Source organism: Ylistrum balloti, unplaced genomic scaffold (assembly GCF_031769215.1).
Source record: "Ylistrum balloti isolate Yb309-2 unplaced genomic scaffold, AGI_CSIRO_Ybal_v1 Utg369690, whole genome shotgun sequence".
Lineage (NCBI taxonomy): Eukaryota > Metazoa > Mollusca > Bivalvia > Pectinida > Pectinidae > Ylistrum > Ylistrum balloti.
The window spans coordinates 165,121-182,366 of NW_026781926.1; the positions used below are offsets into that span (position 1 = coordinate 165,121).

At 34.1% G+C, this 17,246-nt stretch overlaps 2 protein-coding genes across 3 annotated transcripts; one reads left to right on the forward strand and one right to left on the reverse strand.

Moving 5' to 3' along the window:
* Positions 1 to 660: 660 nt before the first annotated feature.
* LOC132565069 (SET domain-containing protein 9-like) lies at positions 661 to 3,327 on the reverse strand. 2 transcript variants are annotated; one of them, XM_060229673.1, is made up of 5 exons: positions 3,195 to 3,327; positions 2,254 to 2,691; positions 1,553 to 1,668; positions 1,064 to 1,187; positions 661 to 787 (listed from the first exon to the last, which is right to left on the reverse strand). In XM_060229673.1, the coding sequence occupies exons 1-5, from the start codon at positions 3,275 to 3,277 to the stop codon at positions 700 to 702; spliced, it is 849 nt and encodes a 282-aa protein (XP_060085656.1). In that variant the 5' UTR covers positions 3,278 to 3,327; the 3' UTR covers positions 661 to 699. The 2 variants fall into 2 exon arrangements, with proteins under 2 accessions (XP_060085656.1, XP_060085657.1); XM_060229674.1 differs by lacking the exon at positions 3,195 to 3,327 and adding an exon at positions 2,987 to 3,083.
* A 75-nt stretch (positions 3,328 to 3,402) lies between these two features.
* On the forward strand, positions 3,403 to 12,223 carry LOC132565070 (translation initiation factor eIF-2B subunit beta-like). Its single transcript, XM_060229675.1, has 13 exons — positions 3,403 to 3,538; positions 4,169 to 4,255; positions 5,229 to 5,348; positions 5,604 to 5,652; positions 6,556 to 6,615; positions 7,099 to 7,148; positions 7,679 to 7,775; positions 8,584 to 8,643; positions 9,051 to 9,184; positions 9,804 to 9,864; positions 10,792 to 10,851; positions 11,728 to 11,864; positions 12,044 to 12,223. Exons 1-13 carry the CDS (start codon positions 3,465 to 3,467, stop codon positions 12,114 to 12,116), a joined length of 1,062 nt encoding a protein of 353 aa, XP_060085658.1. The 5' UTR covers positions 3,403 to 3,464; the 3' UTR covers positions 12,117 to 12,223.
* The last annotated feature ends 5,023 nt before the right edge of the window (positions 12,224 to 17,246 follow it).

Consider the following 17,246-nt stretch of genomic DNA (forward strand, 5'->3'; position numbering starts at 1 on the left):
AAACGTCGAGATGGTGTTACATCTTATCCAACTGGTGACATACAAACACTATTTCTATATGTGTTTTTTGTTTTTGTTTTGTTTTTTTTGTGATAGATCTCGTTATATATTCACGGATGTCAAGACAAATGTTATCAAAATACCCAAAATGAGTGTAGAGAGAGATGTTTTTTCTTCATAAATCTCGCAGTGATATATCAAAATATTCCACAATCTCCAAAGCAATCCTTCTGTTCAAAGATAGCACTATCGATAATGAATGATTCGACATAAAGATATGATCGTCGCACTGTCTTCTTAATGGCATTTATAGTCGTTATAAATCACACAGTAGGTAAACATTGATAAAGAGATGATGTTATAGTGGTTCCTTCACTTCACTCCAGTTTTACAGACATGGGTGCCGAGAATATCACACTCGGATCGGGTGTATCTGTCATAGCAAGTTTACTATCTCTGTCTAGACTCGAAATACGGTTTAAAATATCTAATGAGGCAGGACGAGAATTGTTTAGTCAGGAAATCCTTGACAAGTCACGGACCCAATGCAAAATTAACTTTCACAGAAAACGCATTTGAAGTTACAAGATTTCTTCGACAAGTGAATATAAAGAAGAAATTTTAATTACACTGAAGGGTGCCCAGAAATAAATGAAATAATGCAACTATAAATGATTTATTACATCAGTCATAACAAAATCAATGGACAACGGTAAAATAACTTGAGAAGAGTTCTTCCCCTTGTTCAATCTTCCTCAACGACACAAGAACGACAACTCTTGTCAACCTGTAGAAAACAAAAAACCTGTTACTTTTTAGAAATGATAAACCAAACCAAACTAAACTATTGATTAATAGAGCGAAAATCATCCTTAATAAAAGCTAAATCTGTATTACAACTACAATGATTGACAGTGATTGTTAGAGGGCAAAAAAAAATCTTTTTACAATGCACGAATCTACTGTAATCTTCAGAAATAATTTTTAAATGTATAAGTGCTATCTATTGTCACATTATGCATTTTTTTTTAAATTTCTCTCCACAAAAGCTATAGAACCTCACCTGTGGTGCCCCAGACTATCCTGTATTGATGAGGTATAGTTGATGTTGGGGATATATTTCCTCAGGTGGAAGGGAAACTCCATAGGGATGTCAAACTCCTGATAGGCTACATTAGCAGGGAACTCTGAAATGTAGGAGTTTTTATCATCAATTCACCATAAATTTAAATCATTCATCAGTGTTCCTGCTATGATTTGTAGAGGGCTGGACACTGACCCCAAAAAAAGCATATGTTAAAGCATGAAATTGATATTAAATGGCATTTCTGAATGGCATGCTACAGTCGAACAAAACATATGTACAACAATACATGTCACTGGTGTCCATATGACATGTAATCAACAAATTGTAAATAATATTTTTTACCTAAAACAAAATTTTTGAACAGCTGATAATCATTCACCTAGTATGAGACGACTTGAGTTAACAATTTTAGAAATAGAAATGTATGCAGTAAGAAAATTGCTTTCTCCTTGCACATATACCTACGTTTTGATTGGTTGTTTACATATTGTCCAACAGCCAATGGATTGACAGGATTTTGTGTGACCCAGGTCAGGTCACAAGTTAAGTAGGGTCCATGTCTGTCTCTCTGACCACACGACCTTAAATGTATGAATTATAGTCATGATATTAAATGTGCAAAATCATTACTTAAAATGACCAGACAGAATCACTCAACACTTTGATACTGTCAACAATTTACAACGATGTGAACTTTAATGGCCATAGATGATCTTATTGCTAATACTTTTAAATCAAACTTAGACTCTTCCCAATAAATGCATACATATAAATGGCCAATGACATTTTCATCTTTTTACATAGTATCACATAATTGATTAATACATAAGCAAGTTTGTTCATTACTGTATTTCTCCCGCAATAAGCCAAGAAGTCCATACATATTCCAGGTCAGGGGTATGCTTACTACAGGATCATGAAATAGTATTTGTTATATATTCTACAGATGAGCAATTTATATTGGTGGGCTTATTGCCAGACATGGGCTTATTGTGGGATACTTATGGTATATGCTGTTACTGGGTAAAATGATGTTTGCAAAGAAAATCTTCTCAATAAGTATATTCTTAAGCTATGCATTGTACACAATGAACAGATTTCTATATTCTTACAGTAAAGTTATACACTACGACTGAATTTTTTGACATTTGCTTTTATATACTGACTTATAAATGTATTTAGAAATGTTCTTATCATTTCCATCGATGAGGACTCTATCAATACAGCGAAATATGAATGGGTTAGCCAGGCTCTGTAATAAGATTGGTTCCCCAGCTCTATATAATGTTCCTGGGTACATGGACACCACTGTTCCTTCGGGCACTTGACCTTTGGTCACTAACACACCTGTTCCACCCCCAGGTATTATGCTTGGTTTTCTTTCTATAACAAAACCAACACAATTCTCCATCACTCTCAGGTTATTTTTGTGATGTATATACTGTTCCTCTTTGGTGAGTTGATGTGACTTCCATAACTCTGAGGTCTTAACAGATGAAGATCTCTCATTTTCAATATTTTCAAAAAAGTTCACCAGGAATTTCTCTACTTCTACATCAGGTAGTATTTGATCGTTTTCATTGGGAGCGACTGATCTCATCCTCCTGTAAAAAAAAGACAGATAAATATTACCAACTAAGACCCTTTCTAAACAAACTGTATACAGACATTATACAAAAATAATTTTGAAGAAGGTCTCTTGGTTCTAGAGAAGTTGCCCAAATAAATTAAGACATTTTACCATCGATGCTTAGAATAGTAATTCAATATCATTTATTTGAACCTTAAACTGCTACAAACACAATATCATGACCATGTGCCTATTCATTATTGCTAATAATCGCCTCTAATTGTCTTGAAAGTGGGTCAAGGACATTTATTTAAACAAACTCGATATACATTCATCACGGTAAAAGCCTTCAGAGTCTCTAGATTATTGAAGATAAGTAGTGAAAATGGACAGCTGTACATGTCGGACGGACGTTGTGCTGCAGCATTTGGCCTAGCTCACCTGCGCTCCTAGCAGACGAGCACGCCGATTATTCCGAGACTTACCAGCCAACTAAATGCATTGTCGTCTCCTGTGCGTATGCCAGAGTTACCTTACCTGTCTTTTAGATTAAGTGCAATCCATGGTACCAAACGGTATCTGTATTGTTTCCATTTATTTCGCAGAGTTTTCAAGATCATTGCTTTCCTATTTTATCATGTTTGGTGTTTATAAATCGTGGGCGCATCCATCTTGGTATCCCGCAGAGAAGCCGTTTGCTCATTGGCTGAATTTGGGGATTCCTACATCCGGTTGGACTGGGATTGCCTCAGAGTGCACACGACTATTATGAGGATTATTTGAAAATAATAATTTTTATTGTTTAAGATGCCAAGCGAAAGTGACAAGAAGGACGAACTAAGAGAAGAAATAGAGAGTTTCACTGGTGAACTCAAACAAGGGTAAATGGCAGTATACACACCGAAGTCACATACGTTGCAGTTGTACCAAGTGCCAGTGGCAATATAACTGTTAAATATGGATTTTTTTATATAGGCCTAGAGAAGACTGGTCTAGTATATTATTTGGCATTGTAACTGAAGGAATGTGCTATTGAAAGATCAATATTCTGCACGAAGATTAGACATATTTATTTTGATATCTATCAGTTCATTGATTGCATCATGTAGTGTAGATTACCACAAGTTATGCACTATAAAAGAAACGCCACTGCAATATTTCATCAAAGTATGAACTGTAGAGCTCTCTTGTTGGGATACTCAGCATGGAAGTTTTTTTCCCTGTTACAAAACCACACAACGTTGCACTTATATTTGATATATGATATCTGACACTTGGAATGATATTCGTCAAATTTGTTCTTTAAGAAGTTGATAAACTTGTGATTTAATTCAATTACAGTCTGACTTTCCTATTTGAATAGTGAAAAATAGTGTTAAAATTACTATAATGTCTAGAGAAAGGCATTTTACTGACTCACATTATAACAAATGTGTATATAGAGTATATATTATTATGTCTAAAAATTGCTGATAATAATTGTGTAAATCCTTGATATTTTATCTCTATAGAACAAGCCAAAGCTCCTATTATGTTGCCCTGAAGACTGTTTGCTTGTTGAGGAAGATCATAGCTCAACGGAAATGGCAAACTGCAAAGTAAGTTGTATCCTTAACTTTTTTAAACTGTGGTAATTAATATATTCTTACACAGTTGCATCCTCAATACTCCAGGGAGTATGATCAATTTTGCTCTCTGCACCCCTGGAACACTTTCTGGTCAAAATTGAAGGTACGAGCAAAGTAATTTGATTGGTCTAGAGTGGACAGAGTCATATTAGTGACCTTAATCTCTTTTGATATATCCTTTCTAATAATAAGTGTGTCTGAAATTATTTGTGTCCTAGCACTTGATTAGAATACACTATAAGTTTTATCTGATATAGTAAGAAGAACTGTGTATAACCACACCTACATAAGAACTGTGTATAACCACACCTACATAAGAACTGTGTATGACCACACCTACATAAGAACTGTGTATAACCACACCTACATAAGAACTGTGTATGACCACACCTACATAAGAACTGTGTATGACCACACCTACATAAGAACTGTGTATGACCACACCTACATAAGAACTGTGTATGACCACACCTACATAAGAACTGTGTATAACCACACCTACATAAGAACTGTGTATGACCACACCTACATAAGAACTGTGTATAACCACACCTACATAAGAACTGTGTATAACCACACGTACATAAGAACTTGGTTTCTAAGACATAAAATTTCAAATGTACACAGACATTATCCAGACTGAAATTTAGACATCTTTATTGGTTGCCTAGCAACTGATCATTTTTATACTATTATTACTGATTACTCTCTTAGATGATTTGGTAAGATATGGATTATTGTACCAATTTTATACAATGATGTATATTTGTCTGATGAAGAGGATCATAGATTATCCTGTGTCACTGATAGATTTAATTTGGTCAATGATTTCATGCAGTGTTTTGTTTATATAAAGTTATATAAAGATGGTATGTTATGATTTTGTGATGCTAGTGTAAACATTTTGTACCATAATGACTTGATTTATCTACCTCTAATTTAGGGATGTGATGGAGGTTCTGAAGGAAGATGGCAGGAAGATAATGATGTCACAGCCATCAGAGACAGCCGTGGGTAATATGGTGCGGCGTGTGCTTAAACTTGTAAGAGAGGAATATGCCAGGTTTGTCTGCTCAGTTTATTTTTTAACATCTTTTTGGCAAAAAGAAACAAAAATCACCGAATAAACACTTGACCATAATATGATATCGTTTCTCCTCCTTAAATGATCAAAAATGCACTATCTCATTGATATTTCTTACTACACTTAATTCATGTGTAATTGTTGTTTATTTATAGCAGGTTTGCTTAAGTAATGTAAATAGTAAATACAATTCACTTCCTGTTACGATATGAGTATGCATGTTTGTATTTGTAGTGCATGTGCAGGCAAGTCCGAGGAGGGAGACCCACAGGAATCTTTACATGTAAGTGTTCTACTATAGAATGGAACTGTTCTACAATATGGTGGGTGACTGTAAGTGTTTTTATCTTTCATACAGTGAGGTGGTGAAAAGTGTTCTACAACATAGTGTGGGATTGTGAAAAATATTTTTCCATAGGGTGGAATAATGGGAAGTGTTCTTGTTTAGGGTTGGGTAGGGGAAGTTTTCTACCCAAGGATGGGATAGAGGAAGTATTCTTCCATAGAGTGGAATAGGGGAAGTGGTCTACCATAGGATGGGACAGCGAAAGTTTTCTACTATGATGTGGAACAGGAAGTTGTCTTCTCCCATAGAGTGGGATGTTGGGAAGTGTTTAATTATAGGATGGAATGGTGGAAAGTGGTCTTCCCTAGAGCTGTGTCGTGGAAAGTATTTAACCATAGGGTAGGGAATTAAAGTCTTCTTCCATAGCAAATAGGGTGAGCTAGGGTATTGGGAAGGTCTTCCTGCAAAAGATCAGATGGGGGGAAAGACTTTTTCATAAGGGGAGATGGTTTTCCTACCATATGATGGGTGGTTTTCCTTCTTCCTTCCTATGATAGAATGGTTCACTTTCTTTTGGTGGAAGTTGCATTGCCACAAAGAAACACTGTATAACCTATATGTCAGTGGTATTCTTCATCCTACATAGCTACATGTATATGTTTGTGCTAAAACATTCAGCATTGCTTATACATAACCAAAGGATTGATTTTCTTGTTTTTGTCAAAGGTATAGTTTTTTTGCAATTCTGAGATTTATCAGAACAAAGTGACAAGTTTGAAAGAAAACACTCCTGTTATGTGTGTCTAAATATGACTCTCAATGCTGGAGATATTTGATGATAGGAAATTTTATGATTCCATAATAAATTTACTATGTATTTGTGTACATGTCTCATTCCAGAAACTCTTATTAGCTGAGGGTGAGATAGATGACTACAGTCGAGTGGTACCAACTCTTAAGGTAATCATTTGAGAGTTTTCCTAAGGAACAGTATGCTTATATGATGATAAATAATCCCATTTTCATTAACAAATAATTCTTCTAGTGATACATATACAAGAACAGGAAAGATGCAATGAAACTATATGCTATATATCAATAATTTACTGTATTTATCCTGATATAAACCCAGCTCTTATACCTCTGACTCAAAGTAGGGATGGGCTTATTACAGGACAAGGATATACCATGTATTGTTTCTATCCTAGCCACAATGGATTATTGTGGGCTTATTATGAGGCATGGGGTCATTGCAGTATGAATACCGGGTATATACAAGAAATGTGTATGTATATAAATGGCAATGCTGTATTACAAGATTTTTCTGCTGTATTTGTTATATAATGTATAAATTGTAGGAGTAAGTAAATGAATTACCTAAACCCTTTCTGGAAATGATAAAAAAGTTTGACATTGATCAATAATTACTTTTCTTCCTGTCAGGTGTCTGTGATTGAGGCTCTCAATGAACTTAAGGTGGAGTTAGAAAACAGGTTAGTGGTTAACATGTTACAATGTATTTTCATCATTTGTTCTGGCATCATGGGAGTTCTGCTGTAAACAGAAAATTTACACTTCTATTGAATATACTTGTCAAGCTTAAATTTTTTGACTGAAGCCTCCTGTTATTTCAGTAATTTTCTGTCATTAGAACAAGAGTTTGGTAGTTAGCAACATTTGTTTGAGAATAATGTTGCAAAAATATACTTATTTAATGTGTTTTATTCTTAAATTGAGGCGGTTATAGAACCAACAAAATTGGCAGGTATTTGTATCAATCTTTTGTGGAAGACTATCAAAATTAATTACAAGATCGGGAACAATGGCACTATACAGATAAACTAATCCAGAGAGAATTGGAAACATGTTTTCTTTACCCAAACCAAACACAATACTAGTCATCCCACCATTTCAGAATTTACTTAGGTTAGATGCGTATGGACGTAGTTTAATTGACTGTTCCACTTTAACAGTTCAGGGACTGTAATTGTGATGCTGATCTTGATATGTTTGTTAACTTCAGTGCTGACAATATTGCTGGACAAGCATTAGAACATATACACTCTAATGAAGTAATAATGACTGCTGGCAAGTCCAAAACTGTGGAAGCTTTCCTCAAGGTACGTAATATGTGATAGGTGTGTTGTTGGAGCTGTCAAGCATTCAGTGCCTTCAAAGTTGAATATGTCTCTTTACCTTGGAAATATTACAAACCAACTTTCTTTTGCAGCTGCTAACTTTTGGTATTTCTACATCACATCAGATTCAGGGCAACTGACTTTTGGAAAACAGACTATAATATACTTTTCTATAATTGTTGTTGATACCATCCTGTCTATTTGCTATGGTAAATTTTGACAAATTGTTCAAATTAATAAAAAAACTGATCACACAAAAATGGAAACAGTTCATTGTGATTGTGTAGTCTTATGCTATGAATTATTGTGGTTACAGAGCTGTGTACATACATATCGTAATTCTTAGCAATAAGAGCACCATTGGCATTGTAAAGTCATTGTTTTATTATCATCTTTGTTGTCATGTCAGAACAGTAACATGTCTCACAATACTTATTGGACCTTGATTGATTGTGGCTAAAATCATTTTCACCGTGAAATGTCACAACTAGGACATTTTCTCCCCCTCTCCCCTACCCTTAAATGTGTTATAAGGTCTGATGTCTCCCACAAGAAAGGCTTGGGGAGCAAAATTAAGGTATCCTTTTTACCTGAGATATTTTAAATCTTATGTGATACTTTCACAATCGTTTTCATATCATAAGATTTTTGAAATTTCATAATTTTGTTTAGGTCACCAGAGGTTTGTGAAAATAAAAAAAAGAAATAATTGATTTTGTTAGAAGATGGAAAAGGAATTCCTGCTAAAGTAGTCTCTCCGGTATGTTTATATACATCTTCATTTTCACAGAAAGCAGCAAAGAAGAGAAAATTTCAGGTGATAGTAGCAGAGTGTGCACCATTTTATCAGGTAAATATTTAGCTGACATTCATTCAAGTTATTGGAGAAATTTCCTGGCTTTAGTTAGATAAAAGTGATTGGATCAGGTCAAAGTACAGTTGAACTTGTTATTTCGAAGTCGGCTGGACCATGGGGAAATTTCAAGTTATCTAAGTATTCTATCTTAAGTAAGTTCAAATGTTTAGTGTGCAGTTTGGCGTGGACTGATGAAATAATTCAAATTATACAGGGTCTTCAAGTTAAAGAATTCAAGTTAAAGAGGTTCAACTCTATATATCATTATCGGAAACCCACAAGACTCTGCTCTGTCATTTGAGTCACCAGAGTTTCATGATGAGTATATGTATTAGAATTACCTATTTGTAGAATAAAGAGTTTATTTTTCAAAATTGAATAGGAGATTTGGTTTGATACAGGGTCAGGAACTGGCAGTAAGTCTGGCAAAGGCAGGAATTGAGACGACAGTAATAAATGATTCAGCAGTGTTTGCCATTATGTCCAGAGTAAACAAAGTCATCATTGGCACACACACTGTCATGGCAAATGGAGGGTAAGTAGGATCACTTAGGTTAAGGTCAGAACAAGGGTCAGAGAAGAGCCTGGTATTAAAGAACAGGGTTGTAGGTAGTATCTGGGGTTTGGGTGCAGACAAGGGTTTAGTTAGGAGCAGAAATTTGAGATCAGAACAGGGATTTCTGTGGGAACAATGGAAAGGCTTGAGCAAGGTCAAGGCAGATTAAGGGTTTAGTAGTTATGAGTGGGGTTAGGTAGGATCATAGGTTTAGGCAGAAATGAGAGTTTAGGTAGGATACAGGTTTGCAGTAGACACAAGGGTTTTGGTAGGTAGAGTTAGGATTTGAGTAGGCAAAAGAGAAGGGAAAGGGGATTAGGTAAGCATAAGCATGAATAGAGGGTCTGGAATAAGGGCTTAGGTATACAATCTTATGTTTATGTGTATATTTTTGTTAACTATTGGTAGATATAGTTTACATGACCCATTTAAGACAAAACAGATATTGAAGACATAGAGATATTGAAATGGTATTCGTAAACAAAGGATTAGCTCCCTTCATCAATTACAATTACCTTTATATTGTAGAGAAAATCAAATGAAATCATTTCATGAAAATATTTGATGATGTATGCATATTCTTGTTATAAATTTGCAGTTTGAAAGCCATCAATGGTAGCCATGCTTTGGCCCTAGCAGCAAAACATTATTCTGTACCGGTAAGTTTTATTTATGGTAGCTTTTAATGATGGGGAAACTGATGGTTAACTCTTTTTGGTAATGTTACAGTGGAGGGATGATTTATCAGTACATGATAAAAACTTTTTCTGGGAAACAGGTGTTACAATATACATGTACTCTTGTAACAATAAAACTGCTGACCATTGTTGAGGACTGAATTATGTACGAGGAATTATCACTGGATTGAGATGACAGAACTACACCATATATTACTGAATTACTACTAGGTATAACAGAATTACCACTCTATATTACTGAATTTCCACTCCATAATACAGATTTACCACTGGATATGGTAGAATTGACAATAGATATCACAGAATTACCACTATATATTTCTAAATTACTGCTCAATATGGCAGTGTTACCATTAGATATGGCATTGTTACCACTAGAGGTTACTAAATTAACCACTAGATATGCAGAATCACCACTATATATTACAAAATTACAGCTTAATATGACAGAACTACCACTAGATAAGCAGATTAACCACTATTTAATATTGACATACCACTATATTTGACAGAATTACCACAAGATATGACAGAATTACAGCTGTATTTACTGAATTTATTGACTGTTGAATAGATGTTGCAACATTAATTAGATTTAAAAGGTTGGTTAGTGGGGTGGCAGTGGTAACACACTTGCTTTTCACTGAGGCAGCTGTGGTTGGATTACATGAACAGATGTAAAAAGGGTATTTGGTCGCCTGCCTGATCTCATGGGTTTTCCTCGGGTACTCCTCCTGCAGTAAGACTTTTCATGCTTCCTTCTGGGCCAACAAGCATAAGTCAATGTTTGAAAAACTTGTTGCACAGTGGTTGAAATATAGATAAGGTTCAATCTCATAATAATTGAAACACAGGAATGATATTTACTGTGAATCTTTATCTTTACAGTTGATAGTGTGTGCAGCCATGTTTAAGTTATCACCACAGTACCTCTGTTCCTACGATCAGGTAAGGGAGACAACTTCACACTGTCATTAGCATAATGTATATTGTAAACCCAAAACTGTCTTTATCTATGTCCTATCACAGTTGTACGTGTAGTCCAACATCAACGCTACTTCAGTAAATGTGATAGGTATTAGCTCGTGATGCAAGCTAGTGAATCAAGTTATTTAGCTCACTGATTATGTTGACATCAAGATCCCACCCCTAAACTTTGGTTAAGCATTTGGAAGTAATTTTTAATGCAGTTTAAATCTGGATTGATTTTTTTGGGGGTGGGGGATATTATCACTTACTTTTTTAACATCAAATTTCTCTGAAATTTTTGGCCAAAAGAATTATCAAAAAAGCATTTCTCAGTGGCTGCTGCCATTTAGCTCAGCGATCATTGATTATACTTATTTGTTGTACTGTACAGTAATGTTGTTGATGCAGATGTCACTGTCTGGGTCTGTAATATTTCTTAATATAAAAGTAAGCAACGTTAAACAAATAAATTCACAATGTTCCAGATCAACCTATGAATTCAATTTCAAATTTTTAACATTTTGTCCTGGAGTTTTTCACTTGCAGTTCACCATCATATATTAATGTTTTCATACTGAAAGGATATATAAAAGTTAGTTCAAAATGATAAATAATAATATTTAGCAATAATACAATAATTTTGTATGTAAATTTGGAAAACTTCTTGATATGCAATTGACAATATGATCGTATTAAGAGTTTTCTGTTGTTCTTTGGGTACACATCATTTGCAGATTTACAGTAGTATTTCTTTTAGGTTGTAGAACGGCTAGGCTGACAGGTAAAAATTCTATTTACCATGATATAACCATCAGACAAGAAGTGATATTTCTAATGCTGTGTTTCTTCTCACAGGATGCCTTTAACAAATTTGTGAGTCCCCATGATGCCATGAACTTCTCTGAGGGCGAGATTTTATCTAAGGTCCAGATAGCCAACCCAGTATTTGACTATGTACCACCAGAACTAGTTACACTCTTTGTCTCCAATATGTAAGTTGGACATCATCCTAATTATAATGTTTGGACTAGCAAGTTTACATTAATGAGATTGATATAATTTTGAAGTACCATCATAAATTTCTCAAGTGATATGATTTAAGCATATTTAAAAAATATTAATTCTGAATGAAATTTTGTGTTATTAAAATGTAACTTTTTATCTTTTCCAGTGGCGGAAATGCACCATCTTATGTGTACAGACTTTTAAGTGAACTTTACCATCCAGAGGACCATGAACTTTGATCTTGTGTTGTGCAAAAATAAAAAAGTGACATTATCGTATCATTCTACAGCAGAAATCATGAATCCTTGTGGCATGTTCTGTGAACACAATTTAAAATTTGAGTATGTGACGTGTTAATTTTTTTTTTAACTTGTGTCAGGTAGATGTAAAATTGTTCAAAGCTGTAACCATTGTTACTCCCTGTCACAACCATCAAAAAGCATTTAGGTGAATGGCTGTGTGTGTTTACAGTCTGCATATGTTTGACCAAAGGTAAAGCCTGGCAATATCTAGAAAGAGTTACTTCCCTTCAGTCAGCAATGAAAAATTTGTTCACTCTTAACCAAGTACAAAGCCTGGTGATACCTAGAAGGAGTTACTTCCCTTAAAGGTCATCAAAATGTAAGAGTGTGAAGGGCTGTGTACTTTTAAGCAGAGTTGGCTTGGTTTATCATGCTGTAAACAGCCAGTTTATTTTGAGACAGAGTAATTAGTCGCTACTTCACTGGAAAAAGTACTGGAAACCTGTCTACTGCTATCTACAGCAATTAGGGTAAAGTGTCTTGCCCAAGGACACAATCATACCAGCACAGATGATGCATCTCTTAATTTCCTGACAAACACAAACCGCCACAGGTTGTGAGCTTTCCACCATGCACCTTGAATATTCCCCTTATGTCTTGTAGGCCAATGCTTTACCAACTTAGCTATCTTGGTCCCTTTATCGCACGCAAAGCCTGACCATGTTGGCTGCACTTCTTTCTGTTGCAGGGTATCAGTAACACAATTTGCAGTCCTGCTTGGTCCATCCTGTTTTCTGTATTGATATAACAATTTGATAAAGAATTGGTTGTGAGACAACTGTAAATGAGAATTGTTTCTAAATGATTTCATTAAGCAGTTTCACCTGCTGCTTCTTCCCAGAAATCATCATGTGATGTCTTGTGCAAGATGATCAAGTCTTTGTTTCATGCATGAGTGTACCCAGTGACACTCTGTCTAGTAAACAAGTTAAACTGTTCCTTGTTGACCACCTGCTGATGTCTCGTTCCATGAATATCATTTCATATGTTATATAATTATCTGCCATATCTATAGATGTATTTACCTTGTCACTGAAGTCCTCTGCAAGAGGTAGAAATAGTTTCAAGGGATATGGAAATTTGATCCAAAAGTATTGATCACCAACAGTTTTTACACACAATGTAAAAGTAACCTTTGGATGTCATTGCATTTGTTGGAAGTGATCTGATATTGTTTATTTGATCAGTTGAAGGCTGATTTCAGAAAATCTAAATTTAGTTTTCATATCAACACAATGAAAAAAACACCTTTGCCAGTAAGGCAAAAATGAAAGATACATTTGAAAATACATGTATAGCTGAATTTTAAAAGGCTGGAAAGATAAAAAATGACAAGAAAGTATATTTTCAAGATTTTATTCTCAAAATAATTGCTGTTTAAAAAATCTGCAAAAATAAAAAAAAAAAAAAAAAAAAAACCACTGATATCAAAATCTCAAATGCTTTTTTTCTTTTTTCTTTCTTGTTATATATATTTATATATATATATGGTTGAACACTGTTTTTGTGTTAGCACTAACACACCAATAATGAGATGACTCTAGCTAAGTTACACTCGTATACATACAGAATCACACATTTACAGGCAGATAGAAGGGTTAGTTCTGCTTAACCATCAAAACTGGTAACTGAACACAGTTTTTGTTGAATCAAGATTAAATCAGCCATAACAGAACCTCATTAGACTGAACATTTAAGTTTCTAAAAGTAATTTATTTGACGGATGAAAGACTTATTTTCCCTTTATTTCAAAATACCATATTTTTCAAAATTTTTAAAAGTAAAGTTCAGAATTCTGAGGAAATGCTGAAATTTTGTGCTTCGTAGTTACAAGTTGCCATTTAGTATGGTGAAAAATGTTTGAAAATATTCTTTGAAATGTTACAGTAAATTGGAATGTCTACATAAGTTTACATACATGAAAGGGTTTAGTAAGACTTTGGAAGACTGATTTGAAACTACTTCAATTGAGATTTCATTTATACAAATTAAAATTTGACCATTATGGATAAATGTTAAAGCTATTTTGAACACAGAGTAAGAATGCAAATGTACTTAAATTGATTGACCGATCCCTAGATTTTTGCAGGGACATTTCTTAAACCTATAAATGTAGTATCGAGCTTGTAGCAGACTTCCTCAATTACAAGACTTATCATCCTGAGGAGGCCATGCTCAAGATGGGACTTTATACTTGGACACCATGTACTTTGTTTGTTTGTTTCTTCTTTGGTCATTCTTGGGAGGACAATGTTTGGCATACTGAAAATTTGTGGATATTTAAAGAGTTATAGTTCTTTGTATCCCCTTGAATCTTGGGGACAGGTTCTTTCCATGAAAAATGGTACATTATACAGGTAGATACTAGCTGTGACCACTTGGCTAGAGCTGAATTTCTCTCTAGCTGAGCAGTGGAGCAGTGTATTACGACTAGTATTTGCCCAAGTTGCACAGTTCATTTATTTTTATTTCGACCTTTGTCTTGAGATGGGATACTTTGGGTTTTATTCCAGTGGAAGAGTCAAGCAATTCAAGCACATGTATAAGAAAGGCATGCTTTCTCAGAGGAATATTTCAAATAACAACAAACTTCACAACCAACAGATCTAGAGTAAGCTGCATGCATTCACTTATACTTAGTAATATGGGGTATACATTGTATATCTATAGAAAAAAATATTGCTTGTATTTATTGTGTATAATTAACAAATTGTGGGAATAACAAAATAATATTCATGATAATGAAAAATGCAAAAAATGAATTAAAAATTTCTTGAAGTATCAATAAACCAAAATAATACAACTTGGGAAATTAAGAAGTTTAAGTAGACGGTGTTGTATGAAAATGAATTTTTAAAATGGTGAATTTAAAAAACAAAATATTAATGGTTGAAGAAAATGAATTTGGGGAAATAACCCAGAAAGCAGCACCAGTATCAACTTGCAGCATTCACATTTGAAGCAGGCTGTTTTTGTTAATAAGATTTATAATGTAAACATGCCTAATAAGATAATGAATGATATGACCCTAATGTTAAACTACTACTTCATCTCTCAACAGAAAGCAAAAACGATAACCCTGCATACAAAGTATGAGAAAATAAGCAATGTTATACAATGTATATGTATAAAAACTCATTAATCAATATGATACAGATCTGAATCCCCGCCAGTCAGTAATCACATCCAATCAGAACTGTCGCTGATTCATCACACAATCATATGACAACATTACTAAAAGAGACAGTTTTCAATCCAGAACATGATTACTGTAAGCATACTTATTTTAGTGCAATCAACTTTCAGCGTATCATCAATTCATAAAATCTAAGTGCAATAAGAATTTATACATTTGCAATAAATGCTATAGAAATGCTAAAATATGTATGTTTACAGTAAAATTAAAGCTGGAGCTACACCCTGAACTCAGCAGTTACATGGTAATGTACAAAGACAAACTTTAGTATCTCATGTTTTCAGATCTTTAGGGAAAATAAAAGATATCAGAGAGACATTTTATACAATCTGCAAACTAATATCTGAATATATATGTTAATGCAATATAAAATTCAACGAGATAATAATCTAGCTGATATGGGTTACGTGTTCACTCTCACACTTATATGGACGGCAGTCTTCTCATCACACATCTAAGAATTTAACAAAATAACAAAAAATAACTCTATATTACAAATATATATACATCTAGTAAGTCACTAACCTTTGCCCTGGAGCGACTGTTGTTATGACAACAGCTCCCTATTGTGTTAAACCCTCTAAAATTTCAAACAATCGTCCCATAAAAATTAAAACACCTCTATCAGTTCTTCTTATCATGAAGAAATGAATTTCTAACAAATACAAGTGTACCACTTTGTGTATTTTCATGGTAATCATAAATAAATTTTATAAATATATACACTAAAATTGCCAAATTTGTATAAATAAATATAAATATATACAGGATTTCAGTTGTTGTCTATTTGTTTCATTATATTTTTTCTACGGATATTTGTTTATATATGTACAATAATTCTGTAAGTACTTTACTACAATTCCAACCTATTTTTGTATATAGTGCTATGGATTTCTACTTTGTCTCGTACACCTATTTAAATTATTCTGAAATACAGAACGGAAGGGCTGTCTACATCACTACCGAATCTGACTTACACCTAAAAAATCATCATGTATCATCACTATCATTTATCATGCTCACAAACTTCAATGGGAAATATAAGTGTGAATAGTTAACAGGAATGTTCATACACACATGGAATGTTTATCTATAAACATGCACAAAAGTTCACATGTACTAGATAAGTAATATAACAAAATTAGTCTGGAATTTCTTCAGAAAAAAGTATAAAGATTGCATGAAACAAAACTGCTGAAGTCCAAATAAGTGTTAATGTGTAGCCGGGTAGCATATTGCTAACCATCCCGTAGGTACCTATAAATTGGCCGAGCACTACCTCACTGCCAATATTGGAAATGGTATAAAACAGCCAAACCCGGAAACACACAAGGTCAAAGTCATTGACTGGAGTAATCACAGACAGGGGCAACACTGCATTAAGAACTTTATAATCAATTGATTTCAAAAGAAAAAAAAATCAAAATATATGCCAAACAAAACATAGTTGTGGCAATCACAATAATAGAGTCAGTCACATGAAGGTCATAAAATAGCTTAGTTATCTTGACAGCGTGAACCAGTTGCTTTGCATATAAAGTTAGCATAGATCCTATTTTTCTGGAAATAAGCTTGTGCCTGGTAATAAGTGGACCATGCAGTAAACTCACCCTAGATGTAATCGGAATCAAAGTTTTATGTTGCTCCTCCCCTCTCCCCCCAACCCACCAAGACTTAAAATAAATATGATATGCTATATACCATAAGCATAAGGCAGCTCTTGTTTGGCTTTGCTGTTGGTTAATATGTGCAATCAAAATACAGTGGGACTATCAACAATTACATTTTACTATGCAACCTTCAACTATAACATACATCAATATCAATAGAATGAACTTTTGATTTCAAAGAGCATTTCATCTTTTGAAGAA